Source organism: Taudactylus pleione, unplaced genomic scaffold, assembly GCF_031769625.1.
Source record: "Taudactylus pleione unplaced genomic scaffold, aTauple2 ptg000268l, whole genome shotgun sequence".
NCBI lineage: Eukaryota > Metazoa > Chordata > Amphibia > Anura > Myobatrachidae > Taudactylus > Taudactylus pleione.
This window is the reverse complement of record NW_028284670.1, coordinates 5,591,225-5,617,327: the sequence shown is the minus strand read 5'-3', so window position 1 is coordinate 5,617,327 and position 26,103 is coordinate 5,591,225. Positions and strand designations below refer to the sequence as shown.

Here is a 26,103-nt window from a genome sequence, read left to right as displayed (position 1 = left end):
ATCAGAGGGCTAAGTCTTAGGGCTATAAGTTTGGCAAAAAGCTTGATATCTGTGTTTAGTAGAGCAATGGGCCTATAGTTCTGAACCTCAGTGACTAATTTGCCTGGTTTGTGAATGGCTATAATTTGAGCTTATAACATTTCTTTAGGAAATATTTCTGTCTTGGTAGCCTCATTGAACACCAGCAATAGAACCGGTGCCAAATCCGCCTTGTAAACCTAATAGAAACTAGAAGGATAGCCATGAGGTGTACTCAGCAAAGGAGTTGCTATTTTAAATGGATCAAACACTCCCCCCCCTCGGATTATTAATCACATGTATCTTTTCTCTAGCTCGTTTTCCTCTTAGCTTATGGGCAAGTAATCTAGATGCCCGGTTTCCAAATACATAGAACTTCTGATTTAAACGGGCAAGATTCCTATGCACCTCCTGTAGTAAAATGATATTTAATTGCTCGCGTGTCCGAGTTAGCTCTCTATGTATAGTTTTATTTGTTGGGTCAGATTTATAGGCTACTTCTAGGGAATTAACAGCCTCTTCTAATTTTGCCCATTGTTATCTATACTCCCGCTTGAGCTTGGTGGCAATTTGTTTTGCAGAGCCTCGGGCAACTGCTTTCAAGGTACACCAGAAGTTAAAGATAGAGGTCTCATCAGGTTTGTTATTAATTTAGTATTCCAAGATGGACCACTGGATGTGTTGACGAGCCTCTGGCTGAGAAAATGTATGTTTGCCTAATCTCCACGGGCCAGGGATAGCTTGTCTATGCACAAAGGGCCTGATTCAGACCCGCTCGCAAGTGCACAGCGCTCACAAGCGGGTCAATGGTCCCTCACTGCGCATACACGAGACCCGGCCAGCGACGGGTGCTCCGTTGCTACGGGTCTCGCACCAAAAGGGGGTGGCTGTCGATTTTGATTGACAGCTCGCCCCATTTTGGAGGCGGGCAGGGGGGTGGCTGGCCAAACGCAGGCATTCCCAAAGGAACGCCTGCCGTTTGGGGGCAGCCTCAGTAGTGAGCTTCCGGCTCTATTAGAGCCAGAAGCTCACTGGGGCTTGCAATAGATGAGACCCTACCACAAGGGTCTCGTCACAAGCCTGATGGTCACGACCATCGTGACCATCACCTGGCCACTCGCAAAATCTGAGGGTGGTCACCCACAGCTTAGCGAGCGGCCAGGAGGACGGCTCACAAAAAAATATGCCACCTGAATCAGGCCCAATGTCCCATGAAAGAAATATAGGGGAATGGTCAGATCATGTCATAGGCATAATATCAATTTTCTTAATGGAGGATAGCGTATATTTATCAGCCAATACTAAGTCTGTTCTTGAATACGAGCCATGTACTTGTGAGAAAAAGGAGAAATCTCTTTCAGTTGGAGGTTTAATTCTCCAAATGTCGTAAAGCTCATACTCTGCGAGGATTCGGCGGAATCCCTTAGAGCACTCGGTAGACTGCCTGTTCTGGGGTAAACTGTTTCTGGACCTATCGAGCATAGGGTCGGGCACCATATTAAAGTCTCCCATAATAATAGTGGCACCTTTACTGTATTTCTGGAAGAAGGCACAAAATTTCCTACAAAAATTCAACTGACGTGTATTGGGGGCATATAGGGTTACAATGGTAACCTCCTTGCCTTCTAACTGGCCCACTAACACTAAATATCTCCCTCCTGGGTCTTGGTATTGTTTTGACAATATGAATGAACATTGTTTCTAGATGTGAATGGTGACTCCAGCTTTTTTAGATGGACCACATGCCATATAGCAAAGGGGGAATTTATAATTATGGAAGACCGGTGGAGAGGAAACGCAAAAATGCATTTCCTGAACCACTACAATTTGGGCCTTCAATCTATGAAAATAATTTAATGCTAGCTTTCTCTTATGTGGGGAATTAAGCCCTTTGGCGTTAATTGATACTAGATTAATCATTATAAAACAGTATGCTATAATCTAGTCCACATAGAAACTTTTGATATCTGGTCCGTATATAACAACAGTTTAAATCACTGAATTTTGACAAACTACAGCAATAAAATAATAAAGGAAAAGAGAAAATTAGAAAAAATAAAAGAATGGTCATATAGATTGAATAGTAATAAAAATAAACATTTGGACAAACTGAAATGACCTCACTTGAGGTCAGAGATGGTTGCCTAACCATGGCAACACAGTGGGGGTACGTGGGAAAATAAACACATATCAAATACCACCTTAATCAACACTGAAATAATGAGTAATAGGTCATAACTATAACCTAGACCAGCAAAACATCTAGAATTTGAGATAAATAACCTGAATGTTTTCCTAGCCTAAAGAAGAACCCATTTGGATCTCTGGCCAACTGCAGATTGGAAAATATTACTACATATTAGTAACAGGATGATCCCCATACATCTTTAAGATCTTAACATTTTTGTATCGAGCTAACTCTATAATATAGGCAAGGGAAAAAATATTATTGAACATATTACGATTCAGCAATCGACCAGTCCTTCTGTATATGGCAGGGAGGAGAAGACCTCAATGAAGACTCTTCTATCTTCAGCTTTGAAATAAATTTCTCTCCCTCTTTAACAGAGGATATGACGGCAAAGAACCATTGCGTGAGATGTGGAATTTAGTTGGAAATCCCTATCTGTAGAGAATATCAGCTTTTCGAAGGGCAGATGTGATAGGCTGGAAGGAATGTCTCTTTAGTAGGGTAGTCTGAGAAATATCTCCATATAACTGCAATTGGCCTATAACAGCAGCCGTTTCTGCAGATGGTCGAGCAGCCTTCAGCAAAGCCTCTTTGATGTGGAAATGTGCATGCGTATAAGAACATCTCTTAAAGCGTTCTCCGGTGCTCTTTTGGCTTTAGGGAGCCTGTGAATGTGATCGATCAAAAGGTCCATAGATTTCGCAGAGGGTAGGAGCTTTTGAAAAAGAAACACTGCATATTCGTGGAGGCTGCTATTGGAGATATTTTCAGGAACACCTCGTAGTTTAAGATTGTTTCGACGTGAACGTTCCTCCAAGTCGCATACCTTTTATTTAAGTGATGCTATTTCATTCGGCATTGCTTCGTGCATTGTGATGAGATTATTGTGTGACCCCACCACTTCACCCATTTTCATCTCCAAATTATCCGTGCGGCCTCCAAGGTCGTCTATGGAGTGCTGACAAGTCTGAAGAGTAGCCCGAAACTCTGCTGCAACGTCATTTTTAAATTGAGAGAGGAGTTTTTTCATCGTGCCACTGTAAGAACCTCCTCGTCCACTGGAGTGTCTTGAGAGGAGTATGAGGGAGTTGGCCCTGCGCTCTGTACAGGATGAGAGGGTGAGGACCCCTTTTGTGTTGCAGTCTCTTCAACCTTTTTTGATTTAGGGGATTGAGATGAGGGCCTGAAGAAGGATACTTGAGACACGGATTTAGCTACTTTCGGCTTCTTTGGTGCCATGTGTGATGCAGAGAGTGTTGGAGAATAGAAGTAGGAATAAATGCTATCACATTAACATGCAATGACTCTAATATGCTGAATTATCTCAGGACATACTATAGGCGGTAATGAGAATGTGTCATAGAAAACAAAAAACTACATCTCCACGAGATCAAGATATTCCTACACAATAATTACAGGTAGATTTGATAATAATTGTTGTGCTTGTGCAGATGAGAATTACTTCCAAAATGGCCACCACACAATCATGGAGATGTAACTGCAAGCTGACTTATGCTGGAGTTAATATCCACTACTTAGTTGGGATATGGGGCTGGGGGAGAAGCAGGAGGGAAGCAAGCACAATCCTCCCTGGATCTTGAGGAAGCACAAGCCACCCACGCATCTCTGGTGGTGGAAGCAGAGGAAGCACAGGTCAGTTGCAGGCCTGGGGAGAGATCAATGGAGGGTTCCTGGCCGTATATGTAACGCCGCTGGGAACCCGCTAAACAGCCGTTCAGTTGGCAGGGTGAGTAGCGGCAGACTCTTTGAGACCCCTGCAGCATACAGGCAGTGAGAGGGGAGTACCTTGGGTAGCGGGTTGCCGCAGGGAGTTCCGGTGGGTCCCCTCGCTAATCAAGCCTCCGGCTTCTCACCGTGAGTAGGCCTCAAGGTGCAGGGGGCCGGCGGACATTTTCCGCGGCTTCTATCTCAGTCACAGGGGACCTGGCAGGCTTCAATATGCCCAGGCAGCATGCTTCAGGTCTCTGGAGACACCAGGACAGCATCAGTAGGTGGATTTGGGGAGTTTTAGAAGGAGCTCCTGGAAATTGCATCCACTCGGCATAGTAGTCAGGCCACGCCCCCCACCAGATTTAATTTTTAACAACTTTAACACCCCCTGCACTAACTTAGACATAAAGTTTGTCCCTTAGTTGGTAAGAATTTCTTTAGGCAATCCAAACCTGGAAAACAGCTCTAATAAACTTATCTGCTACCTGTTTGGCTGTATCGACCATTAAGGGAAATGCCTCCTTATAAAGGGTGGCATAGTCAACCACAACTAAAGTTAATTTATAGCCTTTAGACAGTGGTTCAATTGTCCTACTAATCAATCACTATTTTTTCAAACGGGACCCCTACAATTGGGAGTTTACTGTTATCTTTTGACACTCTGAACAAGCGCAATAGAACCATGAGACCTCAGCAACCAATAGAACTGGGAGATTATTCTCTCCTCCATCTTATCCCATCCCAAATGACCACCCCAAAGAACTGCATGGGCTAAAACCAGAACCTTCTTTCTGAAAGGGCCCAGGACCACCAACTGTCGTATCACCTCCCCCGTTTGTTTGTGCTTGTCTAGTCGATATAAAACCTCTCTAAGCAACACAAAATGGGGATATTTTACTTCTGTTACATGTGACAACAGGACACCATCCACTGAAAGAACCTGTTTAAAGGCCCTTTTGAAAGCAGGATCTTCACGTTGGGCTTTCTTAAATCATGCCAAGGGGCAAGGGGAAGTGTTAGACCTCTTCATTAATACTACTTAATTGAATCTCAGTATTATTCACTGTGCCACGAGGATTAGGTGGGCTGCTAGACACATCAGTGTTCCTAGACCTCTGGGCATTACCATGGACATCAGCATACATAAGCACATTAGTATACTAATGACAGGTTCATCAGAATTATCAGATACATTGACATGAACATCAGCATTTACAGGTACATTGCAAGCAATAGCATTATGGGAAAATACCTTTTGTCCCAACAAAACATCATGAGCAAGCCAGTCTCTGTGATCCCTTCTCCTTTGTGTCTTAGATTTAGGAGTCTTTACCTGAGACAGAAACAGATCAGGGGAGAAGGGAAATGTCTCTCCAAGGGTTGCTGCAGACACCTGTTCTTCTGGCAAACCAAGAGCCCAGAAGTGAGATTAGTCACAACCTATTAGTACAGGGGCTGGTAACCAAGGACAAACACCAACACATAATTTGGCAGTCTTTTCCCTGATTATCAAAGGGACCCTGGCAACAGGAAAGGCCTGAACATCTCCATGCACACAACAGATGTGGACTAGTGTGTGGGGCAACAACAACTTGGGGGACAACAAATCCCTTTATATCAGGGTAGTAGCAGATCCACAGTCCATCAAGCCCTTGACCAGTCTATTACCGACTTGCACACATACCTGTATTCTCAGTGAAAGAGGGTAGGTCTCTATAACTTTAAAAACACTGGAAAAAGAGCAATCCATCAGTAGACTCGCCCATTCTTGATGCCCATCTTGACCACATGAGGAACACACTTAAGCTGAAGTTATAGGGGAAGTCTTCAACTCTGGACCACCATCTTCTGGAAAATGGGCAGCCATCAGATTCCCCATAGAATGACTTCTGGGCCGAAAACCCTCTTTATGTGAAGAGGAGAGTGAAGCTGTGGGCCTTAGTTTCCTCAGAGCCATCATCTGCGAGGGATACTGGTGCCTATCCAAAACCATACATGGAGGCACCTTATACCGAGACAATGTCCACTGTGGAGACAGATGGTGTAATTAAAGAAGAAAGGTTCTTCATACCATCCTGCAACAGCAGGGCATTTTCCACTAGCCGGACAGCGGAATCCAAATTCTCAACTCTTTGGCAGGGAGAAGTGCAACAAACTGTTCAAGAGTGACCAATTATACCAGCCAGGCAAAGTTATGTAGGTCCAGCTGCAGCCATTACCTGCGAGGTCAGCCAGTTTCTGGGCCAGGGTGCGTGGCCTTCCATCAGGATCATAGGACACAGACCTGAATTTCTACCAGTACGCTCCTGGATAAAGGCCAAACTGATCTGCTATGACAGCCTTCACTCAGTCATATATTTTTGCATCTTCCAGGGAGAGGGCTGTGTATGCAGTTTGGCCCTCCCCCGTTAGCAGCGGGGCAATCTCTATGGCACAGGAATCTTTGGACCATGCTTGCAAGGTAGCAACCAGGCCTCCACATCATCTGAGGCCTGTATTTTGGGAAGTACTGGAGCAGTTACCACTGCTTGCTGCTATATAAAGAAGTCCAACATTTGCTGCAAAATGGCTTCCATGGTGGTCTCTTTAGGATACTTGGCACAGGACCCACTTTATCCCACTTCTGACACCACAATGTAGCAGATAGGTTTAGACGACCAATGAGATGCTCCAAACAAGTAAGTTTTTATTCCAGGCTTGAAAATGCAGAACAAGTATAATGGCTTCTTACACAAGGCAGACAAAGTTCAGGAACAATAAGTCAGCTTACATGAGTCAGTACTTCAAACAAGCATCCACAGAGTATCCACAGTAGTTTGTCCAGCATAGAGAGAGCTGCTAAAGGTGCAATCTCTCCCTCCCATTACCACTAACTGACTAAACTTACAAGTTTTTTATGCTTTAGCTGGTCTTAATTGAGGTAAGGGTGTGGTACTTCCCTGGCTACAGGAAGTTTAACCCTTTCCTCATAATGTGGGAGTGACCCACTCTATCACAGATAGATAAAGAAGATCCAGGGCAGATGGATGCACAAGGCCAACCAGGAACAAACCAAAGGTCAGGACAGACAGCAAGCAAGCAAAAAGCACAGGTCATGACAAACAGTAGATAGTGAAAACTGAGTACTGGACCTAGATTCCTCTTTGAGGGTGACACTTCACACCAGATTCCAGTGCTTATTTACCATTTCCAGCAGTGCTGGTTGGCATTGGGCAACGGATGGGGCATTCCTGTCATGTGCTGCTGAAGTCACCAGCTACTGGCTGCAGCTCCTCCTCAAGGCCGCAGCTCCCATTGGGCTGAGTGCACCGCTCAGAGACAAATTTAATGGGACAGGTGTGCCAGTAGTGACGTCACTGTGGGCAGCAAATTTGAACTGTAACTATATAAGGAGAAGCCTGGACACCTCTCCTTTGCCAGAGTATAGGCTCTCCGCCTTGCTCCAGTGCTCATTATTAATGATTATTACGATGCATTCCTGACCTTGGCTTCATTAATGACTTGTTTCTGTCTGACAGCTGGCACTGGTTTGTCCATCTGGTTCTGGCCCAGCTTGTTGATTAAGCTTTTATGTTTATGACGTACCCCACTACACTCCAGTGTACACTGGCACCTCTACTAGGGACAGAAACAGACAAATCTCAGGTGCACAACTCCAAATAATTAATAATATATATAAATGCAATCAAATTTTGCAATCAATAGAGGTTTTTAGCATAATCATGGCCAAGGTTATGGGCCTACCCACCATATCCAGGTAACCTCTTTAGGGTAGGTCCCTAACATACTAGGCTTCAAATCCAGAGTGCAGGACCCCCAAAACTGGCCCTGCCAATCTGCCCCAGGGCACCACCATAGTAAAAAAAGTGCAGTGTAAAGAGATAGTTATGAGCAGCTGCAGATCCATTTAAAGAATGAAAATAAAAAAGTGTAGTACATATATACTAAACACACAGTGAAGGGTTAAAATGTGTTATAAAGGAAAATGTGCTATTATGCGGTGCCCTGAAACAGATCAACCAATGCAATTCAGGGGGACCCACGCCCCAAAAATGAACCAAAGTTGCACTACAGTATATATCTTGTAGGACTTACCTAGAAATGTGCCTAATACAAGTGTGCATATTCATTACCAGAGTCCATGCTTTTAAACCAATAAGGAACGGTGCTAATCCATACTGAGGGCATCTCCTTTCCCTCAGAAGTGCAATAAAGCACATAAAATGGAGTATATGGGAAAGATTTCTGGGCTGCACAACCTGACTATATATACACTATCTCTTTAAACTGCACTTTTCTTGGTATAGTGGTGCCCTGGGGTAGCTTGGCTGGGCCAGTTTTGGGGGGTCCTGCGCTCTGGATTTGAACCCTAGTATGTTAGGGACCTACCCGAAAGAGGTTACCTGGATATGGTGGGTAGGCCCATAACCTTGGCCATAATTATGCTAAAAACCTCTATTGATTGCAAAATGTTATTGCATTTATATATATTATTAATAATTTGAAGTTGTGCACCTGAGATTTGTCTGTTTCTGTGCCTGCATTTAGTCTCATCAGGTAGCACCTCCCATCATATATATAGTCAGGTTGTGCAGTCCAGAAATCTTTCCCATATACTCAATTTAATGTGCTTTTTTGTACTTCTGAGGGAAAGGAGATGCCCTCATTCTGGATTAGCACCCTTCCTTATTGGTTTAAAAGAATGGAGTATGGCAATGTATATGCACACTGTATTAGGCACAATTCTAGGTAAGTCCTACAAGTTATATACTTCAGTGCAACTTTGGTTCATTTTTGGGGCGTGGGTCCCCCTGGATTGTATTGGTTGATCTGTCTCAGGGCACCGCATTATAACACATTTTCCTTTATATCATATTTTAACCCTTCACTGTGTATTTAATATATATGTACTACACTTTTTTATTTTCATTCTTTATATGCAGCTGCTCCTAACTATCTCTTTACACTGCACTTTTCTTACTATGGTGGTGCCTTGGTGCAGCTTGGCTGGGCCAGTTTTGGGGGGTCCTGTGCTCTGGATTTGAACCCTAGTATGTTAGGGACCTACCTGAAAGAGGTTACCTGGATGTGGTGGGTAGGCCCATAAACTTGGCCATGATTATGCTAAAAACCTCTATTGACTGCAAAATTTTATTGCATTTATATATATTATTAATAATTTGGAGTTGTGCACCTGAGATTTGTCTGTTTCTGTGCCTGCAATTAGTCTCATCAGGTAGCACCTCCCATTATATATATAGTCAGGTTGTGCAGTCCAGAAATCTTTCCCATATGCTCCATTTAATGTGCTTTATTGCACTTCTGAGGGAAAGGAGACGCCCACATTCTGGGCTAGCATCCTTCCTTATTGGTTTAAAAGCATGGAGTATGGTAATGTATATGCACACTGTATTAGGCACAATTCTAGGTAAGTCCTACAAGTTATATACTGTAGTTCAACTTTGGTTCATTTTTGGGGCGTGGGTCCCCCTGGACTGCATTGGTTGATCTGTCTCAGGGCACCGCATTACAACACATTTTCCTTTATAACACATTTTAACCCTTCACCTGTGTGTTTAATATATATGTACTACACTTTTTTATTTTCATTCTTTATATGCAGCTGCAGCTGCTCCTAACTATCTCTTTACACTGCACTTTTCTTACTATGGTGGTGCCCTGGGGTAGCTTGGCTGGGCCAGTTTGGGGGGTCCTGCGCTCTGTATTTCAACCCTAGTATGTGAGGGACCTACCTGAAAGAGGTTACCTGGATATGGTGGGTAGGCTCATAACCTTGGCCATGATTATGCTAGAAACCTCTATTGATTGCAAAATTTGATTGCATTTATATATATTATTAATAATTTGGAGTTGTGCACCTGAGATTTGTCTGTTTCTGTGCCTGCAATTAGTCTCATCAGGTAGCACCTCCCATCATATATATAGTCAGGTTGTGCAGTCCAGAAATCTTTCCCATATACCTCTACTAGGGAACAAAGTTAGAGGACCGCTACCTCCATATAGGATGCAGCTAAGTCCAAACCTGCTTGTGGGGGTCCCTGATGAATACCGCTGGCACATTAGACTCTGTACCTTTGTACTGGGTCTTATTCAATCCCAAAGTGCAGGCAAGCATCCACTATCCATCCATGAGTTTTGCTAAAGATGGTTAAAGCTCCAGTGACCCAGCTCTGGTAATTGGTTTGCAGTATCTGTTAGCAGATTCCAGGATGGCTACCAATTACATGTATTACTTGCTACTTCACTAACTGAGTTCTCAAACTGATTCCGGCCCCCTATCCTTATAATCAGGGTGAGACATTGAGATTGCCATCAATCTAGTGTCCTGTCCATCCTTAGTCCAAATGGAATCTGGAATCTGGAACCTGGACAACATTTCATCTACCTGAGATGGATTTTCATTTAAACTGGTAGGGTGATAAATTATCCTTTGGGGAGTGTCCAACATATCCCGCACCTCGTGCGCAACTCTCTCTGGGATATCTAAAAATACACCATCAGGGGTGCAATATATGACACATGCCATCTTACATAACAAATTCCTCCCCAGTAGGTTAGTAGGAGCCGCAGCAGCCAGAAGGAAAGAATGTCTGGTATGCAACAGCCCAATAGTAACCTCTGTGGACTTTGTTAAAGGATAATGTTCCACTTTACCTGTTACACCCATTGTTGGTACTGTCTTGTTGGTCACCTGTAAATTATCGGGAGATTTTAGCACTGACCTGGTCACCCCTGTGTCTACAAGAAAAGGATATTCAGTACCAGCTACATCAACCATCATGACCGGTTCTTCCCTAGTACTTCCCGTGAACCTGACTATCTGTAGACTACAGGTATGACCTGACCCCTAGCATTGGCTACCATTCTCCAATAGAGCATTAATGGCCACGATTGGAGCTGGTGCCTGCTGGACATTTGCTGGTCTCTGTGCATATCCCTTATGGGGATATCCAGGTACTCTCTGGTTTGGGGGTCCTACCCTTTTTACTCTGCAGGTTCTACTTAAATGTCCTGGCTGGTTACAATTAAAACATGTTCGTGGATCAAATGAAGACACGGGTTGTTGTGAGGTTTGAGCAGGGGGAAAAGGTTGTGGATATGGGTAGGGATATGGAGGATAAGGGTATTGTGGGGGATATGAAGTTTGTGAGTAGTATGGGACCTGTGGTTGTAGAATAGAGCTGTGTTTGCTGTTGCGTGGGGTTAGTTAGGGCATATAACTGTTCAGGTGTAAGTGTGTGTGTAGATGCAAGTGTGTCTGATGTTACCGTCATTCCTTCCAGAGCTTCAATACTGACAGCCATTAGTTTTTCGCTCTGGGTCACTCTTTTCTTTGAGATGTTCTTATCATGTTCTATGGCAGATTCTATGAGTGTATCTATTGTGACACTCCTCCAGCCAGGTTGTGAGGTCTGAACCCGGGTCTTTAAGTTCTCTTTAAGACCGTCCATGAGTACCGTGACTATCATTCCCCTGTGGTGAGTGCTATCTTTAATATTTTCTATCCCAGTGTACTGGGTGATAGCCTGCAGAGCCCGGTCACAATAATCTTCTGCAGATTCACTCTCCTTTTGCTTAATGGTGAAAATTTTGTTCCAGTTAACTACTACCGGAAAATATATACCCAATTGAGTTACAATGTGGGAAATGTTACCTTTGTGTACTTGGGGCCTGATTCAGACCCACTCGCGAGCGGCTGTCCGCTCGCAAGTGGGTCGATGTTATGGACTGAGCATGCGCACGATGGAGGGAGCTCCGTCGTGCGCATGCGCCAGACGCGATGAGCGAAGGAAAGTCCTTCGCTCGTTGTGTCCGATCAAAGGGGGCGTGCTGTCAATGTTGATTGACAGCACGCCCCCTTTGGTGGGCGTGCCTCCCTGACAGGGGCGTTCCCATGGGAACGCCTCCCGTCAGAAGCCGGCCCACTGACATCACTAGTGATGTCAGTGGGAGTGATTTTGGCTCTGATAGAGCCAAAATCACTCCGGAGCTTGCGGTTGAAAACCTCAACCGCAGGCTCCGGCTCACAAATTCGATGGTCGCGATGGTCTCGACCATCTCAACCATCACAATGCACGCTCGTATAGCCTGTGGGTGGTGACCCACAGCTATACAAGCGTCCAGGAGGACGCTACATGAAAATGGAGCCCGGCCCTCATTCAGAGCGTGCGCTCTGATCAGAACGTACTGCTCTGATTGAGGGCCTTGGTCTGTTAAGGGAACATCACCATCCAATACACAATCCGTGATAAATTTTGTCACGTCGGTATTGCGTTGTAGACAGACCCTTAACACCACACGCCATTCTTTATTAGTTGGCTCATGAGAACTACCCAAATTCCTCAAAAATCTTTGACATTTGGCTAGTTGCTTTTTAGGATTGGGGAAATCATTTATGATGGTTCCAGGGGCAGACTGGGAGCTCTCCATGTGTCACTGACCTCTCTGAAGGCACCAGGCATCTACCACATGGGTCTCACCCATGAGTGGACCTCTGATTATACCACCACTATTCAAATATGACTTATCAGCCCAGTCCTCGGGTCCTGACTCAGAACTGAAAAAACCCAAATGTGACAGTTTGTTCTGACCACATGTATCTAAGCAGGGAACAGGCCCAAAGGGCGGATCTTGCCCAGAAATTAGCAGAACTAGTCAAACAGCAGGAATTGACCATCAGCAAATGATGTCTACAAGACCTTCAAATTCACTTGGAGACTTTGCAGACCTCCCCAACTTCCGTCCATAGGTCCGGGGGCTATTGTGGGGCTAAACGCAATTTTCTGAATATCAGAACATTGAGCATGCACAGAACCCATCTGCACATGTGCAAAACAGGTCCTGCGATCTCGCTCTATGATCCCCCAAGCTGCAGCATGATTGACTTGCTGTGGATTTTGGTGGTGGAACGGAGGCATGCCTGGACCCGTTTTCTCAACCAATGTTCAATACATTTCACAGTAGTTTCCTAATTAACAAGACAACATTAGCTTGAGCTTTGCCTCTATGAGAAAAGCCTTATACTATTCTATTTGAAATTGAAGAGTTCCTTTCTACATCTACCTTTACTGGTGCAGATATCCTTTTTCTATGCCAAGGTCACCACCATATGTTGTAAATTTCCAGACTGTAGCACCAGAGGTATCCTGGAATAAAGAAGCTCTCAAGTCTGTTTTCTGGCAAAGCCTCACCAATAATATCAAGCAGGGGTGGAACTAGCGGCAGTGCATCCAGTGGCTTGCACCAGGGCCCGCTATGGTGCAGGGGCCCATAGCCACTGCTGCACCTACTGCTAGTGTCCCCTGGGCCCCACAACTGTAGGGCAGACCGCAGTGAGAGCGGACCGCACTACACAGTAACAAACATACAGCTGCCAGCAGTGGCTGTGTGTTTGTTATAGCAGCCAATGAAAGTCAGACAGACTCTTATTGGCTGCTGCGTCCATGGAGGGAGCCCATTGGAGCTCACTCATGAGCTCCGCCTTCTGGCTCCACCCTGCAGCGGGTGATGGGAGAGACGTCATGATGTCTATCCCACAGTGCAGAGCGTTCCGGGAGGAGCGGACAGCGGCGGTCACAGCAGGAGCGAGGATTCAGGTAAGTAGTGTTATTTGTTTTTTGTGTGTGTAAGGGGGCACATGAACTGGCACAGCATAGGGGGGTGTTGATGGGGACACTGTATAAGGGGGTGGCCGCTACTTGGGACACTGTATTTGGGGGTTGGGCTGCTATATTTTTTTTTGTGTGTGTAAGGGGGCACAGGAACTGGCACTGTATAAGGGGGACTACTGGGGGCAATGCATAGGGGGGATTACAACTGGGGGCAATGCATAGAGGGCTACTACTTGGGGCACTGCATAGGGGCGATTACTACTGGGGGCAATGCATATGGGGGATTACTACTGGGGGCAATGCATAGGGGGAACTACTACTGGGGCACTGCATAGGGGAGCTACTACTGGGGGCACTGCATAGGGGTGACTACTATGGGGGGCACTACACAGGGGCGACTACTATGGGGGGCACTGCATAGGGCCGACTACTACTGGGGGCAATGCATAGGGGGATCACTACTGGGGGCAATGCATAGGGGGAACTACTACTGGGGCACTGCATAGGGGAGCTACTACTGGGGGCACTGCATAGGGAGGACTACTACTGGGGGCACTACGTAGGAGGGACTGCTCCTGGGGGCACTGCATAGGGGCGACTACTACTGGGGGCACTGCATAGGGGTGACTACTACTGGGGCAATGCATATGGGGGATTACTACTGGGGGCACTGCATAGGGGTGAATACTACTGGGGGCACTGCATAGGGGCAACTACTACTGGGGGCAATGCATATGGGGGATTACTACTGGGGGCAATGCATAGGGGGATTACTACTGGGGGTAATACATAGGGGGATTACTACTGGGGGCAGTGCATAGGGGGGACTACTACTGGGGCACTACATAGGGGGGCTACTACTGGGGGCACTGCATAGGGAGGACTACTGCTTGGGGCACTGCATAGGGGGGACTGCTCCTAGGGGCAATGCATAGGGGGGACTACTACTGGGGCACTGCATAGGGGGGCTACTACTGGGAGCACTGCATAATGGAGGACCACTACTGGGGGCACTGTATATGGGGCACTACTGGGGGCACTGCATAGGGAGGTCCAAAGCATATTCTTGCACCTGGTCCCACCATTCTCTAGTTCCTCCACTGATATCAAAGATGATTTAGCCACTCTTGAGCTCCTTAAGGCATTGGATGAGCTCATTTGGATCTGTAACTGAGTATATCTTAGTTGTAGAGAAAGGGCCTTGGAAAAAAAGAAACCTTCTATTTGGAAAGGTACACAACAAAACAAATGGTGATGCACTAGTGAAACACTAATTATTATTCTCTACAGTTAAATACAAGACACCTCCTAGATAGTGTCGCAGCTGGATAATTGACAAGATCAGTTTAAAATTAAATCGCAGCAATGCCATCTTGCGACTGGCCGCAAGATGCCATCTTGGAAATGAGATCGCAAGATGCCATTTTGCGAATGGCCGCCCAAGTACCATTTTAGATAAACTCACACTTAAGTACATATGGCGATATTACTATTAGCATCATGCGACTGCATCTTTCACTATTTGCCATTCACACATAAATACGCACAATTGCGCTGTTAACTAGTCGCACATTAGCGAATGCATAAGATCTTGTATGAAAACGCTGAATATTAGCTTCATGCGCACGCATCTGCCCCAAGTTAACTAGCGTCTTTATATCAAACCCCAAATACGTACACATTACATATTCACATAAAAGGTTTCATAAGCTTTAAGGTATAAGATTCAAGTATGTTCATTTATTATAATTGCTGTGAAATAAAGATTATTTGGTAACTAAGGTTTTATACATGATAAGTAAGCCATGTTTGGTATTGTACTGATGCGTACTCTTTCAACAGTATTCCGGTATCATTGGTGTGGAGATCGCAACATGCATTCTCAACTTATGGACCGCAGAGACTTCAAACAACAAAATGTACATTATATGACCAACTGTTAGGATTTGCATGAGGCGGGAAACCAGAGACCACCAGTTGTTAGAGGCTGGACTGTGTCTATTTGAACCAACCTGTTAGATGCCTTGTAAAATATGCCCTCTCCTTTAGGACCAATGGTATTAGCAACAAACTTCTCTATTGTGTTGTCTGTTTCTGTGAGGGTATAAATGTGTGTGTTGTGACCCCAGTCTGGGTCTTCTTGCTGAATGCTGATTGATGGGGGTTTCTTGCAGATGCTTATATCTGGTCCAGAGCGCTGTGTATGTATAACTGTACTTGGGTCTGTATAATTTCTTTGCGCTAAATTTTACTTAGATAATAGCGTGTAACTGACTGTACTTTTACTTGAATAATACTTTGTGCTTTGGAACCACAGGTTCTAGGTCTGGAGACTTTATTTACACATAATAGCGTCATCCTTAGAGGTTTATAGGCAGGATATTAGAAGGTATAGGCAGGACATTAGAAGGTATAGGCAGGAGTGTATAGAGGTTCTAATTCAGTATCGTTAGTTGGGGGCTCATAGTGAAGTCACTTACCTACTCACACGGCACATACGGTTATCGATATCTCACCAAAGGGTGGAGTGGCCATATGCAGGGTTTACCTGCAACTGCTCGGTGCTGAGAAATCGCTACCCATTTTCGTGTGAGCCAGGGACGCTGACTAGAATCCAAGGACAAGAGAGGAAAAAGTTTGTTTTCCTTTGTTGATAGAACCTTACGTTTAAAGGGGTGCCACAGTATTGAGCACGCGGCTGAGACGCAGTTTTGCGCACAGTAAAGATGCACTTTTGTGTACGCAGCTAAAGGTTGTCATAGGGTTGTGTGGTAGTCGCATTATTGTGTATACGACTGGTCGCACAATAGCGTATACGTACTTCCGGTTGTGCTGCCACGTGTTTAAACAAAGCCGTGGAGGTTTACATTCTTTTTCAATTGTTATCAATATCTGGGTTAACGTGTATTTTTCTGCGCAGGAAAAATGTGTGTAAGTGAGTATTTGTTGGTAGGGGTAACTTGTTCCCTAAAGTTAGAGGTACCATATGACCTTTAAGGGCTAAGTGCTAGCCGCTCAGTAAGCAGCTTACCATTCTATACACATTTGCAGGTGTACATGTTGCCTTTGTTGTAGAGAGGTGCGTGGAAGTTGCCTTCTTAAATCTTATCTGGGTGTGTGGAGTTGCATTCTTCAAATCTTCACAGGTGTGTGGGTGCTGCCGCTTAAATTGTCCACAGGTAAGTGAAAATATCTTGACTGTCTTTCACCAGTTTAAAGCTTTATTGAAAAACTTAGAAGTTGTCTCAGAACGGGAGCCACGCAAACAATAGAGATGTTAGACAATGATGTGCTGCTAATGGAAGCGCCGCTTGGATCAGCCCATCGTATTATGCATACAAAGTACGGTACTTATGCAATAAGGTATTGTGATGTATGGTTTAAAATGATGATGAAGAGTGTTAGACCGTTTCCCAGAATTTGTAGTTTTGATAAAGATATATTAGATAATTTCCGGGATCACATCAGTCTGATGTGCTCTAGAGAGAAAAAGGTAAAATATTATGAATGTTTAAAGTTGTGGCAGCATGAAGGGGATGCGTGGCTTAAAAATGCGCAAGCGACGCAAACTAGCGTTGTGAGCGCATTGCCAGAGAATACATCCGTGATGCTAAATTGCAATATGGATGAGCCGCAAAATGGTGCACACGTGCGGCAACATAGCATTGTGGAAGGTATTGCCAGCGGTTCACAAGCACCACCCCCACCTTATGTGCATGGAGGTGCAAGTACAGTTATCAAAAATACACATAAAAATGTAACAAGCAATTTGTACCCTCTCTTAAGCAACCATAAAGAAAATGTTTATGATGTGGATGATGAGCCTATTGTAATGTCTGCCATTTCCCATGCTGTGCAGATGATAGATACTGCACCACAACAATCACGAGTGGTGCCGCCAACTCCATCGGTAACAGTAAGGGATGTGATAGCCCCCTCTGCACCCATAGAGGAAATTGTTAATACCATACATAGCAGCAGCCAATTAAACCTCCAGCCAGGTAACAAGGTCAAAGGTAGCAGCGCTGCCGGTCTGCATCCCATTCGGACAATAACTGTTCCTAATGGAAATGCAGATGCGAATGGTGTAGTGCCCACGAGGGAAGTGGTAATGCATTGTCCTTGGACAAGAGCAGAACTAAATTCCATCATAAATGATTTCCCCAATCCTAAAAAAGAACTAGCCAAATGTCAAAGATTTTTGAGGAATTTGGGTAGTTCTCATGAGCCAACTAATAAAGATTGGCATGTGGTGTTAAGGGCCTGTCTACCATGCAATACCGACGTGACAAAATTTATCACAGATTGTGTATTGGATGGTGATGTTCCCTTAACTGACCAAGTACACAAAGGTAACATTTCCCACATTGTAACTCAATTGGGTATATATTTTCCGGTAGTAGTTAACTGGAACAAAATTTTCACCAATATGCAAAAGGAGAGTGAATCTGCAGCAGATTATTGCGACCGAGCTCTGCAGGCTATCACCCAGTACACTGGGATAGAAAATATTAAAGATAGCACTCACCACAGGGGAATGATAGTCACGGTACTCATGGACGGTCTTAAAGAGAACTTAAAGACCCGGGTTCAGACCTCACAACCTGGCTGGAGGAGTGTCACAATAGATACACTCATAGAATCTGCCATAGAACATGATAAGAACATCTCAAAGAAGAGAGAGCCCCAGAGCGAAAAACGAATGGCTGTCAGTATTGAAGCTCTGGAAGGAATGACGGTAACATCAGACACACTTGCATCTACACACACACTTACACCTGAACAGTTATATATCCTAGCTAACCCCACGCAACAGCAAACACAGCTCTATTCTACAACCACAGGTCCCATACTACTCACAAACTTCATATCCCCCACAATACCCTTATCCTCCATATCCCTACACATATCCACAACTTTTTCCCCCTGCTCAAACCTCACAACAACCCGTGTCTTCATTCGATCCACGAACATGTTTTAATTGTAACCAGCCAGGACATTTAAGTAGAACCTGCAGAGTAAAAAGGGTAGGACCCCCAAACCAGAGAGTACCTGGATATCCCCATAAGGGATATGCACAGAGACCAGCAAATGTCCAGCAGGCACCAGCTCCAATCATGGCCGTTAATGCTCTATTGGAGAATGGTAGCCAACGCTAGGGGTCAGGTCATACCTGTAGTCTACAGATAGTCAGGTTCATGGGAAGTACTAGGGAAGAACTGGTCATGATGGTTGATGTAGCTGGTACTGAATATCCTTTTCTTGTAGACACAGGGGCGACCAGGTCAGTGCTAAAATCTCCTGATAATTTACAGGTGACCAACGAAACAGTACCAACAATGGGTGTAACAGGTAAAGTGGAACATTATCCTTTAACAAAGTCCACAGAGGTTACTATTGGGCTGTTGCATACCAGACATTCTTTCCTTCTGGCTGCTGCGGCTCCTACTAACCTGCTGGGTAGAGATCTGTTATGTAAGATGGGATGTGTCATATATTGCACCCCTGATGGTGTATTTTTAGATATCCCAGAGAGAGTGCGCACGAGGTGCGGGATATGTTGGACACTCCCCAAAGGATAATGTATCACCCTACCAGTTTAAATGAAAATCCATCTCAGGTAGATGAAATGTCCCAGATTCCAGATTCCCTTTGGACTAAGGATGGACAGGACACTGGATTGATGGCAAACGTAAGCCCCATAATGGTAAATTTAAAAAGTGGTAGGCAGGCTCCAAAAATTCCCCAGTACCCACTAAAACAGGAGGTAGAATTAGGGGTTTTTCCAATAATAGAGCGATTATTGCAACAGGGAATTTTAGTCTGTACAGCTAGTGTAGCCAACAGTCCCATCTTTCCGGTGAAAAAGAGTGGTGGGAGGGGTTATAGGCTGGTACAAGACCTTAGAGGTGTTAATAAGGTAGTAGAGAGCCAATTCCCTGTAGTGCCAAATCCAGCTGTCATCCTGATGTAGATCCCAAAAAATGCAACCCATTTCACTGTCATTGACCTCTGTTCTGATTTCTTCTCTGTGCCTCTCCACCCTGACTGTCAGTATCTATTCGCATTTACATACAGAGGTGTACAATATACATGGGCACGGTTGCCCCAAGGTTTCAAAGACAACCCCAGTATCTTTTCCTTCCCAGGCATTGCACGACTGTTTACAATCTTTTCAACCTGCCAATGGATCTGTTCTAATTCAATATGTGGACGATTTATTGCTATGTTCTGATTCATTTATGTCATGTTTGAATGATACTAAACTTTTGTTGCTTCATCTCTCGCATACAGGACACAAGGTGGCTAAGGACAAAGTACAGCCGTGCCAATCCAGAGTAAAATATTTGGGACACTGCCTAACCCAGGGGTTAAGACATCTCACAAATGATAGAATCCAGGCCATACAGAACATGACACTGCCGCAGAATCAACAGCAAATTCGTACCTTCTTGGGAATGTGTGGATACTGTAGAATGTGGATCCCAGGTTTTTCTATTTTGGCCTTGCCTTTACAGGACTTAGGACCTCATTCAGAGTTGGCCCCATGGTCGTATGGGAAAAGGGGCTGGATATGCAAATGATGCACTCGCAAGTTGCATCCTTAAGATCGGATTGGCAGCTTGCCGACCAAGGGGAGGATGCGGCCGGAAGACAAAAAAATACGCCCCCTTCTCGTACACATTACACATCATCTCCGGGCATATAAGAATTAATCGAGACCATCGGGAACCATCGAAACTGGTCGTAGAGCTTAAGGTTGACCATACCCTCTCTTAAGCACTACGATCATGTCAGTGTAAAAACCTCCCATGTCACGTGTGCTATGACACTACTTTGTTAATTATGCACTCCCATAAAACGCTGTTTGCATAATTAGGCACGCCTGCATTCGGAACTCCACTCCCCGTTTTCAAGCACCTTCCCCTGTTACCACCCACAAACGCCTCATTCTGTCACTCAAACTACCGACCTGGCTGTGTTCAAGGAGAGAGAAATTTCTGATCATAAGAGCTAGTTTGCACATGTGCATTGCAAACTTTACGCATGCGCAGTTTAGCAAACATTGGTTGCGTACGACCGTGCGGTCACTACGACCAACTCTGAATGAGGTCCTTAGTCTCTTCCTCAAAGCCCAATTGTGTCATACACACAGGGGAATCTGAGCAGGCTTTCCTTAATCTTAAGGATAGTCTGACAAAAGCACCTGCATTGGGAATACCTGATTATAAAAAACCTTTTGATTTGTATTGTACGGAAGCTGATGGTTGTGCTGCAGGTGTCCTCACACAAAAATATGGTGATGCCAGTAGGCCCGTAGCATACTACAGTGCCCAATTGGACACTGTGGCGAGATCACTCCCCACCTGTTTGAGAAGTGTAGCAGCTATAGCTCTATTGGTGAGTAAAAGTGAGGACGTAGTATTGGGTCATGATGTGATTGTCTACACTCCCCACGCTGTATCTGCTCTGCTGAACTCTGCTCAAACCAAACACATCTCTTCGGCTAGGTTTACCAAATGGGAACTAGCTCTAATCGCACCTGCAAACATCATTGTTAAACGTTGCAGCACGCTGAATCCAGCAACGTATTTACCATATGTACAACATGATGTACAAAGGGTGGAAGGAGACGAGTTGCTGGCGGGATGTGAGTTCAGCGGACATAATGATGCACACGATTTTATGGAATATCTGAATCAGACCTTTACTGCTAGACCTGACATACATGACACACCTTTAGAGAATGTAGATGTGACTTTTTACACAGATGGGAGTTGTCATAGACAAACAGACACAGGTGAATTATGTACAGGTTATGCTGTTGTAAATGACACAGACATCATAGAAGCTAAACCTCTTGGTCCTCCTCACTTAGTCCAGGTGGCAGAGTTAGTAGCACTAACTAGAGCGTGTGAACTGGCAGCAGACAAGTCTGCTAACATTTACACTGACTCGAGGTATGCATTTGGGGTGGTGCACGATTTCGGGGCTCTATGGCGTCTGAGAAATTTTATGACAGCAGCAGGCACACCAGTTGCACATTCCCGACACATAAAACATCTTTTAGAAGCAATTCAACTGCCCAAAGCGGTGGCAGTAATCAAGCGTAAAGCCCATACATGTGAGGATGACCCGGTGTCACTGGGCAACAACAGAGCCGATGAAGCTGCAAAATGGGCAGCAGGGTTAAAAATGTTTTCTCCAACAGAAAAAAATATGTCTTTCCAAACAATACAAATGCTGAAATTAATTGAGATGCAAAATTTGTGTTCATTTCAGGAAAAGTCCATCTGGAAGTCCAAGGGATGTGGGCAAGAGTCCTCCGGGCTCTGGAGGGATGGACAAGGTAAGCCAGTAGCTTCCAAGGCATATTACCCCAGCCTGGCTGAGGCAGCACATGGTATGACTCATCTGGGAAAGCAAGGTATGTGCAAGTTGGTGAGAGCATACTGGTGCGCACCAGGTTTTTCTTCACAAGCAGAAAAGATAGCAATGTCCTGTCTGACCTGCTTGAAGAAGAACATAGGGAAATCGATCCCTACTGAACCGTCCCACATTCCACCGACTGATGGACCTTTCCAGGTGATACAAATTGATTTAATCCAATTACCACCCTGCAGGAATCTTAAGTATATATTAGTGTGCACTGATGTATTTTCTAATTGGGTTGAGGCTTACCCAGCGGCCACTAATACTGCTGCGTTTACTGCCAAGAAAATAGTTCAGGAATTTGTATGCAGGTACGGTATCCCTAAAATCATTGAGAGTGACAGGGGTACTCATTTCACAGGTGATGTTTTTCAAAATATGTGTAAGCTGATGGGTATTAATAGCCAACTTCACACCCCCTACCGACCGCAAGCCAGTGACAAGGTAGAAAGGATGAACGGGACTATTAAAAATAAGTTAAGTAAAATCATGGCAGAGACTGGACTAGGATGGCCAGAAGCGTTACCTTTGGTCCTACATAGCATAAGGACCACTCCTAGACCCCCTCTAAATCTGTCCCCATTTGAAATACTGTTTGGTAGACAACCTCATTTGATTATAAGTCCACAGAAAGACTTGAACGGTAACAACGAGGTAACAGTATCAATGTTATATCAATGAGTAAGCATTTAAAGCAACAGCAGCAGAAACTGAAATTGTTGTCCAATGATATGCCTGAAACTAACTGTCATGATGTTGAACCAGGAGAATATGTTATGATCAGAAATTTCTTGCATTCAGGTTGTTTGACTGATCGGTGGGAAGGTCCGTACCAGGTGCTGCTGACAAGTACTACATCTTTGAAGGTGGCTGATAGAGATACCTGGGTCCATTCCACTCACTGCAAAAAGGTCAATCAAACGGTGGAGAAACAAGTCGGAGACAAGACTGATAGCATGGACCTGTCGCTCGCGAGCTTGTTCTGGGAGGATTGAATAGGTCGTTGTGAGATACCTGAACTAAAATAAATTTGCAGGTCTTGTTGTGGCAATGGATGGGCCTGCTGTGTTCATTTTCATATTCTCTTTTAGAGTTTTCACCATTCTGGTCGGTTTGGTGATATGGGACCGACTGAGGAGATGGGAGTTGATTGCAGTGCTGATGGAGTGGAGTCAGGAGGAGTGCAATGCCAATCAGGGGAGTGTCTGACCAATCTTAGTACTGTTATTGTTAAGAGAGCTGTTATTCCAGATACTCGGGGATGGTGTGGAAGTTTGTTGTCTGAAGATTCTTGTATTTGTGAGCTTTGTGGGTCCCTAGTTGATGAGAACTGTATCCAATGGTGCCAACCTAAATATAACCCGTACTGGGGTGGGTATCCTCTAGAGGATTATCATAGCATGGTAGGCAAAGTGTAAAAACAAACTGATTGCTGGGTGAGTTCACATGTGCCACAGGAACAGCATAATGTAGGGTTGTTGCCATTTCCGCTGAATATCATGGAAATTTTAGAATTGCAAAAAGGGAAAACATTGGATGGAAAATTCCTCTCATCCAAACCACCTCATTTCAAACTCTATCAATTCCAAGTAGAATGATCACTTTTGTGTTTAAACATAACCAACCCCAATAAACCCGGGAGTTGGGAAGTGACAGGGAATAATCAGACGATGACCTTCTCACAAAGAGCTGATGAGTCCATAAACCATGATCTGTTTTGCTCAATTAAATCTAGTGGGAGACATGTTAGGTACCGGTATACATTGAGTTCCACCAAATAAATTATTGGCAAGGTGCCAGATGGTTATTGTGCTAAAATAATACAACCAGAGACTTGCATGTACCAGATGGAAGACCCAGAAATAGGATTGTTTGCAATGGAAATGTGTTTAATGATAATGATGCATACCATTCCTTATGTTCTCCCTGATAATGTCTATTTTATATGTGGAAGAAAACCGTATAAGTGGCTCTCCCCAAGTTCCGAAGGTTTGTGTTACCTGGGAAGAGTAGTCCCAGAAGTTATGACCCTCACACATGTTGAAATGCTTGGTATACATAAAAACACACCATCACCATATCTTCACACGCAATATGAACACAGAGGCAAACGAAATATGATAGCTGGTGACGTGCATAAAGCCACTCAGTTAATTAGTGAGACAACTGGCTTTCAAGTTTTAGTCGCACTGGATCCCACCAGGATCGCTCGGAGTACACTAAATTTTAGATACATTCAGGAACTTGCTAAATTGATAGATAATATCACCGAGATGTACAATGACACATTCAGGTATACAGGGAGAGAATTGCAAACTTACAAGAAAGAACTGGTGCAACACAGGCTAGTGTTAAATTATTTAACTGCTGTTACTGGAGGGTACTGCGTAACTTTGGCTACCCAATTTGGAGTAAAATGTTGCACCTATGTCACCAATCATACCAGCGACCCCAAGGAGGTTATAGACTGGAAGATGGATGAAATTCTGTAGCTAAAATGGGAATTTCGTAAGAACCATAATGCTTCAGTGGCTGAAGTAGGGGAGAAGATAGAAGGATGGGTCTCATGGCTGAACCCAGTGAAATGGTTCTCAGGTCTAGGGGAATGGGTCCAGGAAGTGATCACCAGCATAGGCAAATTCTTGATCGTTATACTGATTGTCATCATAATAATTGGCATATGTGTCTGTTGTGTTCCTATTGTGTTGAAGTGTGGAAAATGTAAAAATAGAGTAAAACGAAAGAACGAAACTATGATGGTGGTCAGTAATGACAATATGAATACTGAGGTAAATACAGAACTGCATTACAACCCTGAACTAGGAAATACCATCATTTAATGTATTATATTTAGACATGCATAGAATGTATTATTGAAATGTTATTTTTAAAACACCTCAGATAATGTAAAGTCTCAATTCCCCTTCAAGATTACCTTTATAGGACTGGTGTATCCCCACACCTTTCACATGATCTTTCAAGATCCGCGGTGTGCGTATAATAGTAGTTTTATGTCCCCACTCAGAGACACATTATTGATGGATTAAGAACCACCTTGTGCCATCCCATAATAACACTAAATAATATACAAATGTAAGCCTAAATTAAATTTTAAAATCAGATTGTGATAGCATGTTGTTCGCTATCAAAGGGTGGACTGTTGAAGCTGGATAATTGGCTGAGACAAGATCAGTTTAAAATTGAATCGCAGCAACGCCATCTTGCGACTGGCCGCAAGACGCCATCTTGGAAATGAACTCGCAATACACCATTTTGCGAATGGCCGCCCAAGCGCCATTTTAGATAAACTCACACTTAAGTACATATGGCGATATTACTATTAGTATCATGCAACTGCATCTTTCACCATTTCCCATTCACACATAAATACGCACAATTGCGCTGTTAACTAGTCGCACATTAGCGAATGCATAAGATCATGTATGAAAACACTGAATATTAGCTTCATGCGCACGCATCGGCCCCAAGTTAACTAGCGTCTTTATATCAAACCCCAAATATTTACACATTACATATTCACATAAAAGGTTTCATAAGCTTTAAGGTATAAGATTCAAGTATGTTCATTTATTATAATTGCTGTGAAATAAAGATTATTTGGTAACTGAGGTTTTATACATGATAAGTAAGCCATGTTTGGTATTGTACTGATGCGTACTCTTTCAACAGTATTCCGGTATCATTGGTGTGGAGATCGCAACATGCATTCTCAATTTATGGACCGCAGAGACTTCAAGCAACAAAATGTACATTATATGACCAACTGTTAGGATTTGCATGAGGCGGGAAACCAGAGGCCACCAGTTGTTAGAGGCTGGACTGTGTCTATTTGAACCAACCTGTTAGATGCCTTGTAACATATGCCCTCTCCTTTAGGACCAATGGTATTAGCAACAAACTTCTCTGTTGTCTGTTTCTGTGAGGGTATAAATGTGTGTGTTGTGACCCCAGTCTGGGTCTTCTTGCTGAATGCTGATTGACGGGGGTTTCTTGCTGATGCCTACATCTGGTCCAGAGCGCTGCGTATGTATAACTGTACTTGGGTCTGTATAATTTATTTGCGCTAAATTGTACTTA

General features: G+C 44.2%; 1 protein-coding gene across 1 annotated transcript in view; it reads right to left on the bottom strand.

Annotated features, from left to right (window-relative positions):
- Nucleotides 1–1,257: 1,257 nt before the first annotated feature.
- The window catches only part of LOC148513919 (olfactory receptor 8I2-like), a 30,571-nt gene continuing 5,725 nt past the window's right edge, over nucleotides 1,258–26,103 (bottom strand). The window contains exons 2-3 of the mRNA XM_088481335.1: nucleotides 5,193–5,273; nucleotides 1,258–1,557 (exon numbers count right to left, since the gene is read on the bottom strand). Coding sequence (XP_088337461.1) covers nucleotides 1,258–1,557; nucleotides 5,193–5,273 — 381 coding nt within the window. The remainder of the gene's footprint in view (nucleotides 1,558–5,192; nucleotides 5,274–26,103) is intronic.